The sequence below is a fragment of the Ranitomeya imitator genome, chromosome 4 (assembly GCF_032444005.1).
Source record: "Ranitomeya imitator isolate aRanImi1 chromosome 4, aRanImi1.pri, whole genome shotgun sequence".
Lineage (NCBI taxonomy): Eukaryota > Metazoa > Chordata > Amphibia > Anura > Dendrobatidae > Ranitomeya > Ranitomeya imitator.
The window spans coordinates 25,322,411-25,347,290 of record NC_091285.1 but is presented as its reverse complement, the minus strand read 5'-3'; the positions used below and the strand labels follow the sequence as shown (position 1 = coordinate 25,347,290).

Sequence of the window (24,880 nt, the reverse complement as noted above, 5' to 3'; positions counted from 1 at the left end):
ACTTTAATAGTGAAACCTATTAGAATGAATCTTCACCATTAAAGGGATATATTCCCATCTTTATAAAGGGGTATTTTCGGATAGTGCTTGTAAATACAAGCAGTTTTGCAATTGACTGCTTGCTAAAATTTTCAGCCGTTCTTGAGATATTAACACTTTTCTTTAGTTTACAGCTTGTTGCCTTGGAGACCGACCACCGCTGCTAGACAACAGAACATGTGCAATGATTACAATTTCACTTGTATCGAGCTTGTAAGCGGTGTTTTGAAGTTGGCCAGGATTGCTGGAGCGCGCTGTTACCTTCTAATCCCGGCCAAGTTTAGTGCGTGCAGAGCTTATAATCTAGACATCAGCAGATAGAAGCGGTGGTCGGTCTCCTAGGCAACGAGCTGTGAATAAATAAAAAAATATTAATATCTCAAGAACGGTTGCAAATTTTAATAAGCAGTAAATTACGAAAGTGAGTGTTATTACAAGGTCTGTCCAACACAATATCCATCTATAAAGATGGTAATAACCCTTTAAATTTAAGGGGGCTTTCTCCCATCTGATTGGTTAATTGAAGAGATCAAAGTACACCACTCCAGTGTCAATACTAAAGGCCCAGTAGAAATTAGTAGAGTTTTTTTCTGCAGGATTGTTATTTCTGCGTACACCCCTATCCCTATAATCTAATAGGTGCTGTCCCTTTTCGAGGGCCTGCAGCAATGGTTGTAGTTCAGCTTTCACAAAACAGATAGGAATAAAAAAAAAGGTTTGTTTTTTGTGCATTTTGCCTGCAGTTACCACTAGGGGGAGCTTTCCGCATACAGTTTTATTATACAGTTTAATGGATGGAATGTATACAGTAAGCTCCCTCTAGTGGTGAGTTCAGGTAGTCAGAATTTTATCATTTAGGTCTATGGTGCCGTGTATTGGAAAAATGGAGCTCAGACCGCTATAAAGATACATTAAGGGATTAATTATCACAAAATGCGGGATCCATTTAGATTAAAATAATGACATTTTATAAAGCGCGGACAATCCCTTTAAGAACCAGCTCACTGCAATCTGTCAACGTTACTTAGGTGAGAATAAAGTTTGGCATAAAGCAAATTTTTCAGCGAAAAGAAAAACAGTAATGTCCTGAAAGCCACAGAACACGGGGAAACAATACACTTTTGTTTGCAAGTGTTTATTTTCCCAACTCTGAGCCCAGTGGAGATCTCAGGAGATCTCAGGCATCGGTGCGTGCTGGGACGGGAGCCCTTTCAGGTGAAAGCAGCAGTTTCTCCCAGACCTTGTGGGTAATTTGCAGGAGTTTTAATGTGAAGTCAGGAGATGACACTGGGTCATAGCAAATAAACATGCGGCTGAAACAGAATGTGCCGGGGGAAGAACAATGACCTGTTGTTTTGGATGTTCTTCCTTGTGAAATGTAGACCTACTCTATAGGGTTAAAACAAGTCAAAAGTCACGGGGTATGTGCGAAAATAGAAGAGATAATTTTTTTTCAGAATAGCGCCACCTCTGTCTACTGGCCATGTCTGGTAGTGCAGTTTTTAGATATTAGATCCATCACCATTTTCATACTTCATTCCATATTTTTACACTTTTTTTATGTTGTTGTTGTTGTTGTTGCTCTTGTTTAACCCCACTAGCTCCTGTTGCTGGCAATATAACAAGAAGTCGAATGATCCAGCTTCAAGTCGCCTAGGGGTACCTAAAAAAATTTTTTTAAAAAAAGATTATATTATATATTTTTTTTGTTAATAAAAAAATTAAAAAAAATTATATATATATCATTTATATATTATTTTAATTTATATATTATAATATAATATATATTATTTTTTTTTTAATAAAATAAAACAAATATATATTTTTTTAATACATTTTATAAAATAATATAGAAATAATCAAAAAAACTAAAACTGATATAAAATTTTAGTTTTACCCCCTTCCTCTCCCTTTTAAAATTCAGAAATAAAAAAAAATAAACATTTTTGTATCGTCGTGTCTATGAAAAAATATACAATTATTAAGCTGGTACTTTTATTCCCTTAAAAAATGAAATTCCTGAAATGATTTTTTTTTATTTTTTAGCACTTTACTCTTAAAAAAGATCACACGTACCCCCCAAATAGAACGAGGGAACGCACAATACTAACTCCGTTAATGGACAAAATCAAAAAGATCTGGCTTTTAGAAGTGTAAAAAAAAAAAAAAAAAAAAAAAAACTAAAAATTGCCATGTCATAAATGGGTTAAAATTTAAAGTGATAGGTGCCAAATTCTTATTGGAGCCCCTTATCTCCGCCTGTTCCCTTGAGACATGGATGTTATCATGGAATCAGGATTGATAATTAATGATTTATGTCTATAAGCAACTTTGAATTCCATCTTTACCACCAAGCCCCAATGACCAGAGTTGCCCACAGTGTCCTTAAGATGCTTATCTCATTTGATTACATGGAAAAGTATTTGAAGTGTGAATTGAGCTTATAAATGTGGCCAAATTTGGTTTTCGAGAGTAAATTGCTGATTTCTCGGCTACTAAAAAGTCTGAATTGTTCACTTTGATGTCCCTGTTCTGCATAAGGATGTCAGTAATGCTGTGGAGGCAAAACAGGCAGCTGTCATGGGCTCCTTGAAAAGTGGGGACCAGCTCTGGTTGGTCCCATACTTTTTATTACTCAATGGTCAATATCTCTTCTCTCCTCCCTAGATGAAGAAAATTGTTATCAAGCAATGGGGTGGTAGTAAGTACTTCTTTTACAGTTATTGCCCCTTTAAAAGGAACTCCTCATGTTTAAAAGCTGTGTCCAATCTGCAGGTACCATGATTTAGAGCAGGAAGAGCTGAGAAGATTGATATATATGTTTGTGGGAAAAGATTCCGTAGAACTAGTAATTTATTCACTTTATCTTTTGCTCATTCTGAGCTTTGAAGTCCAGTGGGCGGTTCTACATCACTGAGTAGGACCGCCCACTGGGCTTCTAATCCCAGATGTTTAAATGAATAAATTACCAGTTCCACTTGACCTTTTCCCACACATGTATATATCAATCTTCTCAGCTCCTCCGGCTCTATATCATGCAGCCCGCAGATTGAACTGTGTAGGTTCCCTTTAAGTATCGAATTAAGGGAAAATGTCTTTGAATGGGTTCAATAAGTTATATAAGGCACAGATACAGACACGTTGATGTAATTTTACCTGCCAAAAAAAGTGATTCTGGCCAGACGTAACTTCTCGAAGGCTCTCCGTGGGTGTGGGCTTAATCTTACAAGATGACAGAAGAATCTTAATTACTGTTTTCTGTGCGTGATGACAGCTTATAGTATCACATCATCCACATAATAACGTAGAAGCGATGGAATTCCTCTCCGCGGGAGTCCGACCAGTGCACATTGCGCATAGTATTCCGCGACTGTCACTCACTAATCTTCTCATTAAAGTCTAAGGCGTGTATTGTTCTTAATCTGCAGCTCCTGTTGGAAAGTCAGCCTAAGCAGTCATTTAAAGGGCCACTAACCTTAAAATCGGCAGCTGTCAAAGTTCACGCCAAAGAATTCAAATAGCTTAAATTTTTTTTTTGTACGCAGCCCTCATGCAGACCAATGCGTTTCCATGGCTGAAGACTACAAATGCATTTTTTGCACGTAGTCTATACTCCCTTGAATCCTCTCCAGCGCCGTCAACCTATACTTTCGAGAGGTTTTCAAGATCGTAACGAGTTTTCCAACATTTTCATTCTACTTTTCTCATGTAAGAAAACTACTTGCTGTCAGTGAATGGGGAATAAAAACACTTTCTCACCTACAGCTGAGAATTTACCAAAATTTTACGCAGGTTAGGCCAGTAGTGTACCATACAACGTGCAGTGAGGCCAGTGAACTGTAAAGATGAGGGGTATGTAGGGGGGTGGACAATGAAAAATTCAGGAGGTATGGCATGGACTCATAAGTTTAGCCAACTCCATACCTGGTGGGTGCCAACTATTGTAACCAGTAGACGCCCAACAGTACTTGTGATTAAAGCTAACTCTGATCCTCTTTAACCCCCTTAGATGCCGTGGTGAACAGTTACCACAGTATCTAAGTAGTTAGTCAAGGGTTAGGCCTCTGTTCCACCATTTGGCCCCCGCAACACAATCATGGGAGCCTGATGGGTTGTTTAATGGTAGTAATAATTTGGACCCTCACTATGGTTCTCCCATTTTCACCAATTCTTCGCGGAAAGACAAAGTGTTACGGGGATTTTGTTTGATGGTGTTCTGTTGCATCCCCCTGCACAGTAGATGGACCAGTGAAGTAACTTGAAGCTTTTGGGCCTCAATGCAAAATTTCCAACATGCCCAATTTATAACTATTCATTTTTTTTTATAAGGGTTAAAGACACATTTTGGACCACCGCTGTACTATGCAGACTAAAGCCCCCTCATCCCTACACAATAGATAGCTGTTGGCCAAACGATCATTCAGCTGACAGCTATCTCTCCTGACCCCTACTTACACAGAAACTTCAAGGTGCGCCCGAGTACTCTTGTATTCTCTGAGGGACCTGCTGCCAGATGCCTCAGATGGCGGCTTATCAGCAGGAAGAACGAAAGGGTCCGACATTGCAATTCAACAAGTAGTTTCCTTCTCTCCCCCCAACTGATGACCCACACGTACATACTTCATCCAACTTTAGTCTAATGCAGGAATATCACACTGAAACACAGAGGGTCAAAATTAAATGCTTGGACAAACTCACAGGCCAACCAGTATGCAGTATAATGGACCCCACAAAGCCCTCCATACAGCATAATGGGCCCCACATAGTCCTCCATATAGAATAATGGACCCTACATAGTCCTCCATACAGTATTATAGGCACCACATAGTCCTGTATACGGTATTATGGGCACAACATAGGCCTCCATTGAGAATAATGGCTCCACATAGTCCTCCATAAAGTATTATTGACCCCACATAATCCTCCATACAGAATAATGGCCCCACATAGTCCTTCATACAGTAATATGGGCACCACATATCCTCCATACAGTATTATGGGCACCACATAGTCCTCCATACAGTATTATGGGCACCACATACTCCTCCATACAGTATTATGGGCACAACATAGTCCTCCATTGAGAATAATGGCTCCACATAGTCCTCCATAAAGTATTATTGACCCCACATAATCCTCCATACAGAATAATGGCCCCACATAGTCCTTCATACAGTAATTTAGGCACCACATATCCTCTATACAGTATTATGGGCACCACATAGCCCTCCACAGTATTATGGGCACAACATAGTCCTCCATTAAGAATAATGGCTACACATAGTCCTCCATAAAGTCTTATGGACCCCACATAATCCTCCATACAGAATAATGGCCCCACATAGTCCATCATACAGTAATATGGGCACCACATAGTCCTCCATACAGTGTTATGGGCACCACATAGTCCTCCATACAGCATTATGGGCACTACATAGTCCTCCATAAAGTATTATGGGCACCACATAGTCCTCCATACAGCATTATGGGCACTACATAGTCCTCCATAAAGTATTATGGGCAGCACATAGTCCTCCATACAGTATTATGGGCACCACATAGTCCTCCATACAGTATTATAAGCACCACATAGTCCTCCATACAGTATTATGGGCACCACATAGTCCTCCATACAGCATTATGGGCACTACATAGTCCTCCATAAAGTATTATGGGCAACACATAGTCCTCCATACAGTATTATGGGCACCACATAGTCCTCCATACAGTATTATGGGCACCACATAGTCCTCCATACAGTATTATGGGCACCACATAGAGGTAGTAGTTCTGATGTCGCGGGCCAAATAACATGTATGGTCTAATGTGTAGGCAAAGGGGCTTCTGCACATACATCAACCCTTATGGTAGAATGTTATAGGCATGCTCTATGATCTGTGCAGAGATCACTGCGCAGAGAGAGAGAGGAGGTGAGAATAATCTATTCTATTCTAGAAGGCAATCCCTGTTTTATCTATATATAGGTGTTACCGTTTTTTATTACCCTGCCTGTGATGATGATAAGTATTAGTCTACTGTGAAATAAAAAGTTAGAAAAAGACCCCAAACTGTACTATAAGCCACTTTCTGATGACACAGGTACTAGTAAGGAAATCTAAGCTCCCAAAAAGAACTTTTCTAAAATTCCTACGACGTTCTCGGAAAAGCGGAGGAATTAAACCACAGCCTAAAAAAAAATACCACGGGGACAATAGGATATCCCACGGGGACAATAGGATATCCCAGAAGTCACTGTTGCCCGGTCCTATCCTTTATCAATGTTTCTCCAAAGCTAAACATATTGTTCCAATTGAGCGAATCAACTCGTGCAATATGGCGGGGGCGGGTGGGGGGGCAGAAAGCCGGCTGTTCATGACCTCTCGCTATTCTCCCTTCCAAACACATGCTCATCGTCACGGTATATGATTGTTAGTGGGGATGTAGTTTTTTTTATTTTGCTTTTTTTATTATTACACAGACATTGTCCTAATAAGGGAAAAGATTTCAACTCTTTTTGGTGATGCAAGAAGGGAAAAAAAAAAAGTCAGCGTGTGACTATTCAGCAAGCTGCTGATTAATGAGGATGAGGTGTGGCTTGGCGGGTACGTCCGCAGCCTGGCTCACCATTGTGTCATGACTGTTTTATGGGACATCATTTTTGGATTCCTTTTTTTTTTTTTTTTTTGCTTACCGTGCCAAAATATCTGCATTAAACATTTCCCTCGGCCAAAGGTGATATCTTCTCTATATTTAATAGAGAATTTAGCTCTTTAGATCATGATGTTTTTGGCCAGCAGAATTTTTTTTTTTATACTAACAGCGCCACTCCTGTCCTGAGGCTATGCCTGGTATTGTAGCTTAAAAATATTGAAGTGAATAGATCGGGATGAACTGCAATACCAGACATAACCTATAGACGGGAGTGGTGTTGTTTCTTGAGAAGAGCCTATAAATTTAAATGTGAAAATAATCTAGAAGTAACTTGAATAAATGAGGATTGCTAAGGTGCCTCTATTTAGAGCGGCGTCAGAGTGCCACCGGAAATAGAGTAACCAAAGTGACCCTTTAAATGGTGTTACCAGAGCGTCCCCCTTACCAAACTAAGCAGAGTGCTTCTGGATTTATAGACTAGGCAGAGTGCTCCTGTATTTATTGACTAGGCAGGGTGCTTCTGGATTTACTGACTAGGCAGAGTGCTCCTGGATTTATTGACTAGGCAGAGTGCTCCTGGATTTATTGACTAGGCAGAGTGCTCCTGGATTTATTGACTAGGCTGAGTGCTCCTGGATTTATTGACTAGGCAGAGTGCTCCTGGATTTAAAGACTAGGCAGAGTGCTCCTGGATTTATAGTCTAGGCAGAGTGCTCCTGGATTTATAGTCTAGGCAGAGTGCTCCTGGATTTATAGTCTAGGCAGAGTGCTCCTGGATTTATAGTCTAGGCAGAGTGCTCCTGGATTTATAGTCTAGGCAGAGTGCTCCTGGATTTATTGACTAGGCAGGGTGCTTCTGGATTTATTGACTAGGCAGAGTGCTCCTGGATTTATTGACTAGGCAGAGTGCTCCTGGATTTATTGACTAGGCAGAGTGCTCCTGGATTTATTGACTAGGCAGAGTGCTCCTGGATTTATTGACTAGGCAGAGTGCTCCTGGATTTAAAGACTAGGCAGAGTGCTCCTGGATTTATAGTCTAGGCAGAGTGCTCCTGGATTTATAGTCTAGGCAGAGTGCTCCTGGATTTATAGTCTAGGCAGAGTGCTCCTGGATTTATAGTCTAGGCAGAGTGCTCCTGGATTTATAGTCTAGGCAGAGTGCTCCTGGATTTATAGTCTAGGCAGAGTGCTCCTGGATTTATTGACTAGTCAGAGTGCTCCTGGATTTATAGACTAGGCAGAGTGCTCCTGGATTTATAGTCTAGGCAGAGTTCTCCTGGATTTATAGTCTAGGCAGAGTTCTCCTGGATTTATAGTCTAGGCAGAGTGCTCCTGGATTTATAGTCTAGGCAGGGTGCTCCTGGATTTATTGACTAGGCAGAGTGCTCCTGTATTTATTGACTAGGCAGGGTGCTTCTGGATTTATAGACTAGGCAGAGTGCTCCTGTATTTATTGACTAGGCAGAGTGCTCCTGGATTTATTGACTAGGCAGAGTGCTCCTGGATTTATTGACTAGGCAGAGTGCTCCTGGATTTATAGTCTAGGCAGAGTGCTCCTGGATTTATAGACTAGGCAGAGGGCTCCTGGATTTATAGACTAGGCAGAGTGCTCCTGGATTTATAGTCTAGGCAGAGTGCTCCTGGATTTATAGTCTAGGCAGAGTGCTCCTGGATTTATAGTCTAGGCAGAGTGCTCCTGGATTTATAGTCTAGTCAGAGTGCTCCTGGATTTATAGACTAGGCAGAGTGCTCCTGGATTTATAGTCTAGGCAGAGTTCTCCTGGATTTATAGTCTAGGCAGAGTTCTCCTGGATTTATAGTCTAGGCAGAGTGCTCCTGGATTTATAGTCTAGGCAGGGTGCTCCTGGATTTATTGACTAGGCAGAGTGCTCCTGTATTTATTGTCTAGGCAGGGTGCTTCTGGATTTATAGACTAGGCAGAGTGCTCCTGTATTTATTGACTAGGCAGAGTGCTCCTGGATTTATTGACTAGGCAGAGTGCTCCTGTATTTATAGACTAGGCAGGGTGCTCCTGGATTTATTGACTAGGCAGGGTGCTCCTGTATTTATAGACTAGGCAGCGTGCTCCTGGATTTATAGTCTAGGCAGAGTGCTCCTGGATTTATTGACTAGGCAGAGTGCTCCTGGATTTATTGACTAGGCAGAGTGCTCCTGGATTTATAGACTAGGCAGCGTGCTCCTGGATTTATAGTCTAGGCAGAGTGTTCCTGGATTTATTGACTAGTCAGAGTGCTCCTGTATTTATAGACTAGGCAGGGTGCTGCTGGATTTATTGGCTAGGCAGAGTGCTCCTGGATTTATAAACTAGGCAGAGTGCTCCTGGATTTATTGACTAGGCAGAGTGCTCCTGGATTTATAGACTAGGCAGAGTGCTCCTGGATTTATTGACTAGGCAGAGTGCTCCTGGATTTATAGACTAGGCAGGGTGCTCCTGTATTTATAGACTAGGCAGGGTGCTCCGGGATTTATAGTCTAGGCAGGGTGCTCCTGGATTTATTGACTAGGCAGCGTGCTCCTGTATTTATAGACTAGGCAGGGTGCTCCTGGATTTATTGACTAGGCAGAGTGCTCCTGGATTTATAGACTAGGCAGGGTGCTCCTGTATTTATAGACTAGGCAGGGTGCTCCTGGATTTATAGTCTAGGCAGGGTGCTCTTGGATTTATTGACTAGGCAGAGTGCTCCTGTATTTATAGACTAGGCAGGGTGCTCCTGGATTTATTGGCTAGGCAGAGTGTTCCTGGATTTATAGACTAGGCAGGGTGCTCCTGAATTTATTGACTAGGCAGAGTGTTCCTGGATTTATAGACTAGGCAGGGTGCTCCTGGATTTATTGACTAGGCAGAGTGCTCCTGGATTTATAGACTAGGCAGGGTGCTCCTGGATTTATTGGCTAGGCAGAGTGCTCCTGTATTTATAGACTAGGCAAAGTGCTCCTGGATTTATGCAGAGCGTTAACAGACCAAATGGAGTGTTCTTCTCATTACAATGCTAAGTGGAGTCCTCACCCCTCTGCAGACAACGTGGAGTGCTCCCCTATTTACATGCTAAGTAGAATGCTCACCCCCTTAACAGTCTTTTTGGAATACTCACCCCCATAAGTCTTTTTGGAGTGCTCACCCCCTTAGCAGTCTTTTTGGAGTGCTCACCCCCTTCACAGTCTTTTTGGAGTGCTCACCCCCTTCACAGTCTTTTTGGAATGCTCACCCCCTTAAGTCTTTTTGGAGTGCTCACCCCCTTAGCAGTCTTTTTGGAGGGCTCACCCCCTTCACAGTCTTTTTGGAGTGCTAACCCCCTTAACAGTCTTTTTGGAGTTGTAATAGTGTCAGGAGAGTTCCCTCATAAGCAGAGTGCTCCTTATAATATCACATAAACAGAATCTGGAGTCACAATTTATAGAAGAGGAGTCTGCTGAGTACTCTACCCCACTCAGCGTTCCAGCAGAGTGCCCCCATAAGTGGTTTCAGAAGAGTTTCGCACTTATTACATATTTTATCTCTGCTACTCTTTAATAGTGTTTTTTTTTATCTTAATTTTTTTTGTGGGGTTGTAGATTGTAGCCGTGAGTTTTCTCATGTGAAATCACAGATCTCCGTCCTCCTATGGTGAGTCACCTTCATGAAATAACGCCAAGAGATCTTTATCTCCGGTGAGATAATGCCACCTGTATGATAAAGGTCTCCATTGTCAGGGGAGACAACCTAAAAGAAATGATAGAACATAGAATGTGCAAATAGTACAAAAAAACAAAAAGTATAAAAACACCTAAAACATAAGTCAATGAATTAACCCCTGAAGTCACCATATTAACCCCTGAAGTCACCAGATTAAGCCCTGAGTGACTCCTTAGGATGTTTCGCCTCATTTCCATCTCCTTGGCTGGAAGAAAAGTCCTAAGATAGAAGCCACATAAAGAGACATGGAAGAATTTTTCCCTTTCGCTTTCAAGTAAGAGCACTTAATTGTGTGGGAAAGTGACTTGGGCGGAGGCTCTCCAATATTTTATATGGATTACATTGCCTCGCATGCATTTTTAATGCAACAGATTAAGTATCGGCCCTAAGTAAAGAAAAGGAAACGGCTTCAGTCGGTGAAACTGTATCCTTTGCCTTGGAGAGCAGCCGGTATGAGGAGGAAGGGGAGAAGAGATGGATTACAGGTTTGGGTTTTTTAGTGTTTTTGTTATTTTCATGGCTTTTTCTTTTTGCTTTTTTTTATGTGAAAGCTCATTATCCCATAATTCTTCATGATGGGCGAGCAGGATCATTAGCTTTTGACCTTCTTGCTATAGGATACTGATGGCTGGTTGGACCGATATAAATGAACCTGAGATATTCGGAGATGTTTTTGACTTTTTGACCCAATGGAAACGTTTGACCTTCTAGGGGTTTTTTTTTTCTCCCTCGTAGTTCAAAGGTTCATCTGCTTGGTTGCTATGAGGAATCTCATTGTTTTAGATATGCTTGGTTTCCATAAATTGTCCTTTCATTATTTGGTTTTGGGGGTCATTTAAAGGAGAACATTCCCAGTGGGGCATTATCCTTGGTTGGAGACCTCTCTTGGTGACTGGTATGTAATAAGGAACTCATATGTTGTTACATGTAGACCTTTTGTTGGACTAAAATGAGGGTCTGGAAATATTAAAATGGGCAACCTAAAGTTGATTCTACTAGTCCAGCTCATAAAAAAAACTTCTGTATTAGACATAGGACACTTTATTTCTTACCTGACCTTCAGTTATGATAATCCAATTCCACTGCACTCTATATGACCTCCCCTTGTAATTGCTCTACAATTCCCAACCAGATCCTCTTTAGTAGTGCCATATTCTTTTTTTTTTATCACTTTTTTTTTTTGTAGAACCACTTATCAGAGAAATGACGACGACGAAGAAGAAGCTGCAAGAGAGAGACGCCGGCGAGCGCGCCAAGAACGACAACGGCTGAATAAGGATGATGTAGAAGGACATGATGGCACTCAGAATAGGTAAACCTGCCATGATTTTGTTGTTCTCTTCTCCAATAGACCCTTTAAATTACTTAATGTTTTTGATTATGATAACAAAGTAGTCTTAGTACTCTTTGGAATCGTTTCTGTTGAGACTGATAAATGGAAGGATTTTTTTGACCCCCCCCCCCCCCCACCAAACCATCAGATATTTACAGTGATTTTGCCAAAATGTCTACTGTTGGACTACTCTGATAAAAATATTGCTAGTGGCTAAGAAACTGAATCTTTATTGGTCATGGACCATCACAAAGATCCCAAATGGTCAATCCATGCTGCTTTCATTGTGGTTGATATCTAAAGTTGGGGGAAAAAATCCAGCACTTCATGGTGGACATCTTTGGTGTCACATACGGTGCTGGACTGGCTCACTTTTAGGCTACGTTCACAGTTGCAGATGGTGGACCTTAAAAGACCAGAAATCAGCTACATGTTCAGACCGGGCATACCGCATGTCCCATTTGCACAGAACGGTCAGTAATAGATCGTTCTGTGCGCAATGGCAAAGCACAATGTGCTGCAGAGAACGATGATTTTTGTTTTTACGCAATGTCAAAAATCATTTCACCTGATGAGCGAGCATTTATCTCATTTGTCAGTTGATTGGTAGCCTTTTTAAAATTCATGATTATTCAGGAACGAGTGTTCCTATCTGCCAAAGAGTATCCATCAACTCAAATAGGTGGACTTTGCGGGCCAGGTTCCAAGGGATACTTGGTGTCCACCATTCACTTTTGGGGCCTCTGGATTGCATCCACTGAGTTGCTGCTGGCTTTTGGACCAAGTTGTGGTTCAACAAAATCCTAATCAAATCTATAGTACGAGGATAGTTGATATTAAATCCTGTAGGTCAAGTACTGCCATCAGTCAGAGAATTGTCAGGCAGTCCAAGGGTCACTTCCCGAAAGGTTTCCAAGGTTAGTTCATCAGAGTAAACAGAATACATTTGGCGAAAATACATGTCAAAGTGCACAAGAGTAGTATAAGATACACAATAATTGGAAACCGCAAAGTATACTGAGAGAATTTAACCCGTTGGCCCTCGAACTGAATCCTAATACTGGTCGGATGCCGAGATTGACTGGCCAACTAAACCATGAGTGACAACATGGAACACACTACTCTGTATCAAAGTTGCACCACCATGAAGGAAAACTATTATGGAATTCTGGAAATCACAATGATCACACTATATAAATGAGGTTGTCTGAGGAATGTACTGCAGCTCTGAATGCATTTGGGCAAACCATCAAGATCTGCTGCTGTCAGCTATCTTTGTAATTGTCGTCTGGTAATGTCCCATATGTGCTTGTTGGAAGACAAGACCAGAGACGCTGCAGACCATGCTAGCACTTTCAGGCTATGGAGGGTGCTCACCGTAATACCAGCAACATGTGGCCTGACGTTGTAAAATGGCTCCTTGGACACTCTTGAGAAATGGTAGAACCACTGGTTCTACCACCAAATCAGTGTTGAGCAGTGTATGTTGACTTCATTGGCTAGGCGGCCTACATGTTACATGGAGGAGAGTGTACTGGATCTTTGGAAATACAGTGTGTATTGGTGGGCAGCATGCCGCCTTCGGTGCAGGAATGGAATGGAAGCAACCGACAACATCTGTGGTGGAGATATACCCAACAGAAGATCTCATAATCCATCAGTAGACCCCAGTTGCTTAACATCCATAAGTTGCTACCCAAGCTTCAAACATCTAAAAAATCCAGTGCAGTAGATCTGTTGTTGCTTTGTTCTTTAAGGAAGAAACTAGGAGAGAGAGAGGTCCTAGCCCTGGTTGTTTTTATCTCTTTTGCTATTAGGTGATAGGAACCTGTGCCGAATACCCTGATTCAGAAAAGCTGATTTTGCCCAAGGGACATGGAACTGGTCCAAGAGGCAGAAATCAACTCGGTACCATAATTGACTGCCATCTCTCTTTTATAAAGTTTATTAAAAAAAATGCAATGCTTTGCTTCCATAGTAATCCACCATCTTATGGTGAAACTCATGGGAAAATGTTTACAAAAACAGCAATCTCTCTGCAAAGGCAGAATGGGAAGCTGGAGAACTTCCAGTCACCCATAAGAATGTAAATATAGCAGTTGATTAAAAGGGAGGTTAAAAGCGACCGTCTGCTTTGAGGTCAAACTGTATTTGCATTTATGTTACTGAACATGAAGGAATTCAAAGAAACGTTTGCATGTTATTTATCCGTCCAAGGACTCCAAAATCCGAAGGACCCGTTGTCATTGAGTAAACATGTGACTCTATTTAGTAAGCAAAAAAACAAAGATTTTGGGATTTTAGTGTCAACTGCTGATTTTGTATGTGTTTTCGTAAAACCATAAACTAGTCTTGGGCAAAAAGATTCACGTTGCTATGGTCCGGTGTCCAAACTGATCCTACATAGCAGTTTTACCAAGTATGTCTTTACTTCATTGGCCTGATTCCAGGGTGTCTCTTGTGCTTACTAGGCCCAAAGACCTCATGACATTGCGGAGCGAAACACATCATGGTGTTACATGAGACCTAGTAAATGTCCCTCATATGATGTCATGTCGTCGGAGAGTCTAGTAAGTTCGAGAGGTAAGATTGTTATCTCAAGGAGTCTCTTTAAAGGGGTCTTGTTATCAAGTAAAAAGAGGTCAGTTTATGCACTTATTATATTCCCTCTGCTCCCCTGAGCATTCCACTTTTTAATTTTTTTAAATCCGCCAAACGGTTCCAGAGATATAGGCTTTTTTATTTCATGCCATTTTCTTCTGGTCTTTACAAAGAAGGCGTGGCTCACAAGTCTCATTCCTTCTTTGCATAATTACCCCGTGAGCCACGCTCTATTTACTAAAGATCATAAAAAGTCGTGCTCAATAAACAGGCACGTAGCTTTTGAACCGTATGATGGATTTTAAAAAGGAAAAAAGCTGAATACTCAGGGGATCAGCGGGAAAAAATAAAATGAAAAAATGGCCACTTTTGACCCATTGTCAGGTCTTCTTTGAAGAATAGGACTCAATAGTGTCTATTAAATTTTTCAACCGTGGTTTAGATTTTCATTGGTGAACGGATTTTTATTACCTAGTTCATATGAAGTAGTTGTCAGAATTTTAGAATCTAGTCAATACTAGGTCAACCAACCTCTGGAGGTTGTGAATCAAGTGGAAGGATTTTGGATTATGGTCAATAATGGCCCAAATAGCTTGTCCAGATCTATGTATTAAATCTATTCCTTTTTAATTCTTTTAACAGCATCACATCAGAAGAAACCAAGTCATCTTCGACAACAAACACTGACCTTTCGGTGGATGATGAATCTGCATTGTTGGAGAGACTGGCCAAACGAGAAGAGAGGCGTCAGAAACGTCTACAAGAGGCGATGGAACGGCAGAAAGAATTAGACCCAACCATATCTATTTCAGTCAACGAAACTATTTCCGTCACAAAAAGTAGCAGAAATGGAGAAAATGAAGTCCAAGAGAACGATACCTCACCTAAGGAAAACAATACTGAAACCTATAGGGGTCGACATGAAGTCGAAGAGACTGAAATTTTTGACAAGTCTTTCGAAAAGAACGATAGAAAAGAAGAAGTAGAGCATGTAGAAACTGAAGAGGTTGAGGTCAAGCAGGATGAACAAGAAGAAGAACCCGAGGAACCTCACATAGAGGAGAATCAGGTAGAAGTAACTTTCCAAATTAAGAATGTAGAGACATCTAGGGTTGAGACAGACGGGGAAGTGAGGATAGAGGCAGTCATCACAAGAGATGATAGTGAGAGGGAGGATAAGGCAGACGAGAGTAGAAAATTGGATGAGGAAAGGGAAGCACTTGAGCAGGAGGCAGCAGAAAGGGAAAGGGTTGAGGCTGAGAAAAGGGCTGCTGAAGAAAGAGAGAGGCTTGAGGAAGATGCGAGGCGGGAGGCAGCGGAAAGAGAAAGAATTGAAGCAGAAAGGAAGGAAGCTGAGGAAAGGGAGAGACTAGAAGAAGAGGCAAGACGGGAGGCAGCAGAAAGGGAAAGGATTGAGGCAGAGAGAAAAGCCGCAGAGGAAAAGGAGAGACTTGGGGCTGAAGAGAGAGCGCGACAGAAAAAACAAGAAGAAGAAGAAAGGAAGGCGACAAAGGAAAGACAAAAAGCAGAACAGAAAAGGGCAGAGGAGGAAAGGAAACGGATAGAAGCAGAGGAAAAAAGGAAAGCAGAGGAAAAGAGGAAAGCAGAGGAGCAGAAGGCAGCAGAGGAAAGGGAAAGGAAAAAAGCCGAGGAAAAAAGGGCAGCAGAAGAGAAGACTAGGTTAGAGGCCAAAAAGAAAGAGGAGAAGTTAAAAGCAGAAGAGAAAAAAGAAGTGAAAGTTGATGACAAACAGGTAAAAGGAAAGAAGCTGGAGGACAAAATTCAACCAGCCTTCCTCAGGAAGCAGGTACATTTTTTTTGTCAGCCTATTTTGCACCATGTGTTTGGAAAAATGGAATGGCAGCAAAAACTCTTGAGTCTTGTTCACACCTTGCAATTCTTTAAAATTTCCTCTTGCTGAAAGCTGAGACTTGCTACTTGTAACACCTCGCTCACAACTTTCACTGCTAATACTGCATGATCAAACTTCCTCTCCTCCCTCTTCAGTCAAGGGAACGTGAGGCATGTTGCGGGAAGTTCAGCTGAAGTTCTTGAGTGCCACAGGTTTGGTTTGGATTGTCTCACTTTTGGTCAATGGCCACACGTGCATCGGGCATTTTGGTGTGTATCACAAGCTTCCGTAAGGTCTCACCCACTGTGTCTCATTGTGAAAACTAAGAGCTAAAAAAAATCCAACCACAATTTTTTCATGTGAAAAAGAGGGTGAAGTATATTTAGCTAAACAAAACCCAGTCACCAGGTCGACATGGCAAAAAAAGATTTTCATATATTGAGGGACCAGATCAATATGTAATAACTATTGGAAGATTGCACCTTCTGTAACTATTGTAAAGGGGCCTGCTAAGACTAGTGAGGGGTAAAAGGCTATGCTAAGACTAGTGGGGAGTAAAGGAGCCTGCTAAGACTGGTGGGGGGTAAAGGGACCTGCTATGGCTAGTGGGGAATAAACAGACCTGGTATGGGTAGTGGGGAGTAAAGGGACCTGCTAAGACTGGTGGTGAGTAAAGGGACCTGCTATGGCTAGTGGGGAGTAAAGGAGCCTGCTAAGACTAGTGGAGAGTAAAGGAGCCTGCTAAGACTGGTGGTGAGTAAAGGGACCTGCTATGGCTAGAGGGGCGTAAAGGGACCTGCTAAGACTAGTGGAGAGTAAAGGAGCCTGCTGAGACTGGTGGGGAGTAAAGGGACCTGCTATGGCTAGTGGGGAATAAACAGACCTGCTATGGCTAGTGGGGAGTAAAGGAGCATGCTAAGACTAGTGGGGAGTAAAGGAGCATGCTAAGACTAGTGGAGAGTAAAGGAGCCTGCTAAGTCTGGTGGGGAGTAAAGGGACCTGCCATGGCTAGTGGGAAATAAAGGGATCTGCTATGGCTAGTGGGGAGTAAAGGAGCCTGCTATGGCTAGAGGGGAGTAAATGGACCTGCTAAGACTAGTGGAGAGTAAAGGAGCTTGCTAAGACTGGTGGGGAGTAAAGGGACCTGCTATGGCTAGTGGGGAATAAACCGACCTGCTATGGCTAGTGGGGAGTAAAGGAGCATGCTAAGACTAGTGGGGAGTAAAGGAGCATGCTAAGACTAGTGGAGAGTAAAGGAGCCTGCTAAGTCTGGTGGGGAGTAAAGGGACCTGCCATGGCTAGTGGGAAATAAAGGGATCTGCTATGGCTAGTGGGGAGTAAAGGAACCTGCTAAGACTAATGGGGAGTAAATAAGCCTGCTAAGACTAGTGGAGAGTAAAGGAGCCTGCTAAGACTGGTGGGGAGTAAAGGGGAATAAACAGACCTGCTATGGCTAGTGGGGAGTAAAGGAGCATGCTAAGACTAGTGGGGAGTAAAGGAGCATGTTAAGAATAGTGGAGAGTAAAGGAGCCTGCTAAGACTGGTGGGGGTAAAGGGACCTGCTATGGCTAGTGGGGAATAAACAGACCTGCTATGGGTAGTGGGGAGTAAAGGGACCTGCTAAGACTAATGGGGAGTAAATAAGCCTGCTAAGACTATGGGAGAGTAAAGGAGCCTGCTAAGACTGGTGGGGAGAAAAGGGACCTGCTAAGACTAGTGGGGAGAAAGGGGGCCTGCTAAGACTAGTGGGGAGTAAGTAATCCTGTTAAGACTAGTGGGGACTGGGGAGTAAAGGAGCCTGCTATGGCTAGTGGTGAGTAAAGGAACCTCCTACGGCTAGTGGGGAGTAAAGGGGTCTTCTGTGGCTAATGGGGAGTAAAGGGAACTGCCAAGATTGGTGGGGAGCATTGAGGCCTGCTATGACTAGGGGGAAACAAAGGGGCCTTCTGTTACTGTTAAGGAGTAAAAGGGTCTGTTGGATTATTCAGGAATAAAGTTGTCTTCTGTGACTACTAGGGAGTAGAGGAGGCTGCTATGACTAGCGGAGCGTAAAGTGGCCCTCTGCAACTGTTAGGGAGTAAAGGGTTATGCTAGATTAGTTAGGAGTAAATAGGACTTCTGTGACTCCTGGGAAGTAAAGGGGCCAGTGCCGACTACTGGGGAGTAAATGGGCCTTTTATGACTTCAGATGTTGAAGGATTCGTCTTATGGGCATCTGGAATACTCTCTTGCCATTGGCCGTTTTGAATATTAATGGACATTTACATAAGATTAGTGCCCATGTGGTCAGTGGTATGGATGATTAGGCAGTCATGTCAACGCGACACCACCTTATCGAGCACTAGATTGCCTGCAGATGCCTGAGCGCACCTTGTCTGCTCGTAATCTCCAACACCTTTCTCAAATCTGTGAAATGTCCTGATAAGGGAGAAGACAAAGAAAATAAATTTGACGCTAGAAAAGATGACAAAGGGCGACCTGGTTTAAAAAAAGAGGAGGTAACTATCTATTTTCTCTGATCATTTTTTTTTTAAATTACTATTATTTTGTTAGTAGTCAAACAATATGGCGGCACTTCCTGTTGTCAAAAAATGGGGAAAAATAGGATCCACTTGTTCTTTTATCATCTTACTGATTTACAATAATGGTTTACTGCCCCTTTACGTATCAGATATTACTAAGTATACTTTAGCTTTTCTAATTTTTCTTTCTCCTTCCCACGTTAAATGTTCCAACAGTATTTTCTGTAATATTGTATTCTAGCTAACTTACAGCGATAAAACATCTTGAATCTGATCTTTCCTAAAAAATTCTAAAACTAATCTTTTAAGCCATAAAAAAATGACCGTTCGTGCTGCATTACATTTTATTACAAACACAAAACTGGTGCAAATAGTGTCGTATAACACGGTAAGTATGAATTCTTCTGTCTAGAAGACTCTCCTTTTAGGTGTATTCAGTGGTCCGATCACCAGTGATCAGCCTCAATCGGTGAACGAACCAGGCAGCAAGAGTTCAGTTTTCCAGCAGCACCGCCACAGGCGAAATAGAGAATTACACCGTTTTTATTAAAATGAATGGGCTGTCGAAGAAAATCATAGATTTCAAGGGAATACCATTAATTATGGCACCCAAAAAGGCTGATCAATGTATAGCATAGTTAGGGTCTATTAGTTGGATATTTGTAAGGTCCCTAGAGTCTTCGGTAAGAATAAGTAATTAATAAAGAGTCAGAGTATAACTATTCCTGAGCCCTGGAGTTTTAGGTCGGGCCCAAAAGGTCCCTTCAACCAACATGAGAAGACCAAAGCTATTGAACACTTTCCATAGTTGAGGACTTTACCTTGGGGACAACATCCCTTTAACCAACATGAGAAGACCAAAACTATTGAAGACTTTCCATAGTTGAGGACTTTATCTTGGAGACCACATCCCAGCAACCAACAGGATGAGACTAAAACTATTGAAGACTTTCCATAGTTGAGGACTTTACCTTGGGGATCACATTCCGTCAACCAACATGAGAAGACCACAACTATTGAAGACTTTCGGTAGTTGGAGACTTCACGTTGGGGACCACAAACTTCAATTTGTGACACTGATAAAGAGATACTGATCCCACTGCAATAGACAAGAAGGGAAAATTGCAACTAAAAGTGGTGCCCACTAGCTCAGACACCTGAGAAACTGGGCAATAGAGCCAGGACAGAACCCTCTGGTGCCAAATACCTGCAACCTATATACATACACCATAAGTACACCCTATATATATATATATATATCACCATAATATACCATCCGAGGGAGCATGGCTCAATATTATGAGGGGTACCGCCATGGGTCTATCTGGAAGCCCTACTATGGCACTGTACAACTCTGAACTAGTTATACGATCATGTTCAGGAAGCATAATTGTTTTTCGGCATATTGCTGGTGGCCAACTACTCTAGTGAAGTTTGTGCAGCAAGCATACTTTTTTTGTCCTCTTAAACTTCTTTTTTTCCAAATAGGTTAAAGACGACAAATTCATTAAAGACAAGGGAGGAAAGGAAGAGTTAAAGGCCAGCTGGGAACGCAAGAGCAAAACTCAAAATGGAGAAAGTTTACATGAAGTTACACCACAGAAGCTTAAACATATGGACAAGTTTGGGTAATAAGTCTTCTCCACAAACCAAACAACTTCATATTTGGTTATGTTTGCTGATTTTTGGCAGTGATTTAGCTTTTCAAGGCCCCAATGATGTCTGAACGTCTGTCATAACCTTTCCCATTGTATCACAATGCGTAAAGTGACAACTTTCAACCTGTAACTCCGTTGGCTCCCAATACATAGGTCTTAATGTATCCGTTTCCCTCCATTGAGAGTTAAGTTTAAGAAACTGCTAATAACTTATAGGAAATTGGCTTTGAGGTACCACATATTTAGTCCACGCCAAGCAAAATCGTTTGATCGTCTCCTATATTGGGATCCCGGCATTCGCTTAAATTTCAGACTCCGCAGCTGCTGGTTGACACTTCATGCTCATAATTGCTCAGAGCTTGGAATGAACTTGTCATCTTTGACCCAGGAAAGGCCTGGGAAAGTCGAATTTCTTAAGCGGCTACGGCTTCCATAAACATTTTCATAGACAAGTTCCAATAAGTTTCAAGGGTCGATTTTTTATTCCCATGAAAAGCAAATCTATTTTGTCATTAAAAAAAATAAAAAAAATTGGGAAACTTTATTGTTTTTACTATCCTCAAGCCAAGATGGACCTTAGCAGAGTTAAAAATGTCCCGAAGTGCCCATGAGCACCATCTTATCATAAGTTTTACTAACCTCAACGATGAAGTATATATGTTAAAAAATTTTCAAAATAATTTGTAAATTTTCTTTAATTTCATTCCCATTCCCAATGATTTTTTTCCATGGAAGGAATTTTACTCTGAGCACATTTCTGGCTTAGAAAATGGTCCAAGTCCATAAAGGAGCTGCTCTAATACACTTAGGCTGGACTTCTTTGCTGTAAAACCTGCTCGAAAGACCGGAATATAGTTCTCCTCCGAAATCCATTTTCACAATCCTCCTTTCTCCCAAGAGCCAAAATTCCCCACATATAATATACTAGATTGTGGCCCGATTCTAACGCATCGGGTATTCTAGAATATGCATGTCCCCGTAGTATATGGACAATGATGATTCCAGAATTCGCGGCAGACTGTGCCCGTCACTGATTGGTCGAGGCAACCTTTATGACATCATCGTCGCCATGGCAACCATTATGACATCATCGTCGCTGTGCCCGTCGCTGATTGGTCGAGGCCTGGCGACCTCGACCAATCAGAGACGCGGGATTTCCAGGACAGACAGACAGACAGACAGACAGACAGACGGAAAAACCCTTAGACAATTATATATATAGATAGTCTTTATCAAAGGAGGCGTGGCTTGCAGGATCCTCTGGGAGGTGTCTTTAGACTGCATTATCACCCTGTTTGCAACGCCCCCGAGGTAAAGACCATAAAAATTTGCACTTAGTAATAAGACCCTTATATCTGGAACCGTGTGGAAAAGGAATATTCAGGGGTACGGTTAGCATGGTGGCTCAGTGGTTAGGACTGCAGCCTTGCAGCGCTGGAGTCCTGCGTTCAAATCCCACCAAGGACAACATCTGCATGGAGTTTGTTCTCCTCTTGTTTGGGTGGGTTTCCTCCGGGTGCTCCGGTTTCCTCCCACATTCCAAAGACATACTGATAGGGAATTTAGATTGTGAGCACCATCGGGAACAGCGATGATAATGTGTGCAAAAACTGTAAAGCGCTGCGAAATATGTTGGCGCTATATAAATAAAGAGATTATTATTATATGGGGGTCAGCGAAATATAATAAGAGTAAACATTGATCACTTTTCTTCTCTTAACAGGTCCACTTTAGGATAATTTAAAAATTAGCCATTACCTAAAAATTAGCCATAACCTAAAAATTAGGGAAAATTGTATCTCTTTAAATAGTGGCTATTGTTTTTTTTAAAAAAAAAAACTTTAAAAAATTATGCATCGACCTGTGTAAAAGGGCCTTTAAATGAGCACTGATCGACTTTTTATATCGTCATTCATTGCTTGTTATGGGCAATAATCTGAAAGGCCTAGTCTATAGATAGGAGATAGCTTAATTTTTGGGAGGAATAACCCTTTAACTAAACAGCAACCCCCAGAGGGAACAACTAAAACCACCATCCTCCATCTTCTTCATGCACTTAAATGTCCTGAAATGTCCTTTGAGAAAATTTGAGTCTTTGCCAAATGTGATTGTGGTCATGCTCTACCTTTTTTTGTGGATGTATTTTATGTTTGGCCTCCAAAATTTCTTAAAATTTGACTAGACAGAGATATTTCCTTGTGTATTCGGCATTCATATTCTGTTTTATTTTTCTTTTTGAAGCGGTGCCAAGGGACAACCAAGTTTTGACGAGACGGAACCAGGGACCAAGGTGGAAGCCGGGAAGAAGCTGGATGAACTGAAGCGTCGTAGGGGCGAGTCAGAAACCGGAGAGTTAGAGAAGCTAAAACAGAAGCAAGAACATGCTGCCGCGGAGCTGGAGGAGCTGAAGAAAAAGCGTGAAGGAAGAAAGAAAATAATGGAAGAGGAGGAACAAAAAAGGAAACAAGAAGAAGCCGAGAAGAAAGCCAAGGAAGAGGTGAGAAGCCGTCATTATTGCTCGGCGTGACAAGTGCTCTTGTTTGGCCTGCAGCAAGATAGTAATTAATGGGAATGCGTTATTAGAAAATTGTATAAATAATATTTTTTTAATGTAGCAAATGTTTTTTTTCATATCTTTAAAATATGTTCGAACATTAAAAAAAATATATATATTATATTATATTTTTTATATATTTTTTATATATTTTTTAATATATTATCATATATATATATATATATATATATATATATATATATATATATATATATATATATATATATATATATATATATATATATATATATAATATTAATCCTGCAATTTTCACACTTGCCACTGGGGCATTGTTTGGACTCATACTCCCTGTCCTTTTAGGAGGAGTTTTCAGCAGGCTCCTTATCACAATAGGTGATGTCACAGCCCGCTCTGGTTACGACATTTGCGCACACTCATTAGATGCTTTAATACAAAAAAGATTGCTGCTAATGTACAAGTCTATTTCCTGAAAGAACAGGAAGTTAGAATCTAAAAAAAGCCCCAGTGGCCGGTGTGAGAATTGCAAGATTTCAAATTTTTTATTTTAAGTAAAGATATAGAAAAAAAAAATTGCCAAAAAAAAAAAAAATCCTAGTTTAAAAAATAGGTAATTTTCTGATGACCCATTGGTTCTGTGGACCATTGTGCGCTGATTTTGGAAACAAAAACAGCCAAAAGTCCTTCAGGGGCATAAATGGTGTTCTGCCCGGGGTACAAGTTGGTTTTAGCGAGTGGACAAAATAAAGTTTTTAAAAAAATTCCAACTTTTTGCTTCCTTCAACTTAGGAAGAAAAGAAGAAACTAAAAGAAGAAATAGAGAGGAGACGAGCAGAAGCGGCAGAAAAACGCCAGAAAGTGCCAGATGATGGGCTATCGGAGGAGAAGAAACCATTCAAGTGTTTTACTCCAAAAGGTTCAGCTTTTAAGGTACAACCCCACGTTTCTTTCCTTCTGGATGCATACCTGTTCCTCTTCCTGTGGTTCTTGACCAAGAGTGAAAATTACACGTTGATCTTGAGGAGTTGTCCATTTTTAGAAGATTCTCTTGGCAATAAGCTGATCGCAGCAATCAGTTGGAACTTGGCAGAAAGTGATCCATTTTTCCACAGCGCCACCACAGGGGAAATGAAGAATTACATTGTAATCATCATTGTAATGATTCTATACACAGCTGGTCTCCTGGTTCCCCTCCCCAAAGCTTTTTCTAGTGAGGAAAAATTATGATTCTTTTTTGTTGTTGATCATATTGACAATATTTGGACTGATTTCAAAGTGAATGTTTTTTTTCTTTTTTTTTAATTCTTTTTACAGAAGTACTTTGTGATTTTATACAGTGTATGTCATTGAAAAGAAGTGTGTGTTGTGTGTGTGATACATATTAGTAGATTTAGTAAAATCTGCCACCTAGTGGTCAAAAAATGATGAATAGTTTCATTTTTTTTTAATTCTCATTGTTACGCGGTATATAAATGATTGTAAAAAATAATAATTAAAAGAAAAAGACAAATTACAAACAGGTCTATGAAAAGAAAAAAAAATTAATAGAAGGTTCTTTGCAACATTAAACATTGAGTGGCAGATATTTCATTTTCTAGCCTGTGATTACACGTGGAGCAGACTTTAGTGTTTTATGAAAACGAAGGCAGGTTAGTAGAACTGAGCATGAGGAAAATGTCAAAATAGTGCAAGATAGGATTCACGTCTCGTGACATTTTTTCTAATATATCCAATTTTAGAATGCGGTGATGTCAATATAAATTTTAGAATCGTCACATTTTATTTATTATGCTACACTAAAATCTTCTCTACATGTAACATAAAAAAATCATTATTATATTATTATTTGATTTATATTCTTAGATATTTTTTTCTTATTTTGCATGGCTGTGCTAACTTGTGGTTTGGGTTTGTTGTTTTATATATTGCATATAAAATTAGCCTTGGCTTATAAAGGAGAAAGGGCCTCAATCAAACCCCCATTACGGTACCCTTTT

General features: G+C 41.0%; 1 protein-coding gene across 7 annotated transcripts in view; it reads left to right on the top strand.

Annotated features, from left to right (window-relative positions):
- The window catches only part of CALD1 (caldesmon 1), a 148,813-nt gene that overhangs the window by 108,472 nt on the left and 15,461 nt on the right, over positions 1-24,880 (top strand). For 4 of the 7 annotated variants that reach the window (XR_011320665.1, XM_069763397.1, XM_069763398.1 and 1 more), the window contains 6 exons: positions 11,571-11,696; positions 14,961-16,125; positions 18,597-18,668; positions 20,181-20,320; positions 22,592-22,847; positions 23,673-23,813. Coding sequence is in view for 6 of the 7 variants with exons in the window: in XM_069763397.1 (XP_069619498.1) it covers positions 11,571-11,696; positions 14,961-16,125; positions 18,597-18,668; positions 20,181-20,320; positions 22,592-22,847; positions 23,673-23,813 (1,900 nt within the window). In the remaining variant the exon portion in view is untranslated. Of the gene's footprint in view, positions 1-10,766; positions 10,870-11,570; positions 11,697-14,960; positions 16,126-18,596; positions 18,669-20,180; positions 20,321-22,591; positions 22,848-23,672; positions 23,814-24,880 lie in introns of those variants that run through there. The other 3 variants (XM_069763402.1, XM_069763403.1, XM_069763400.1) reach the window with 2 other exon arrangements.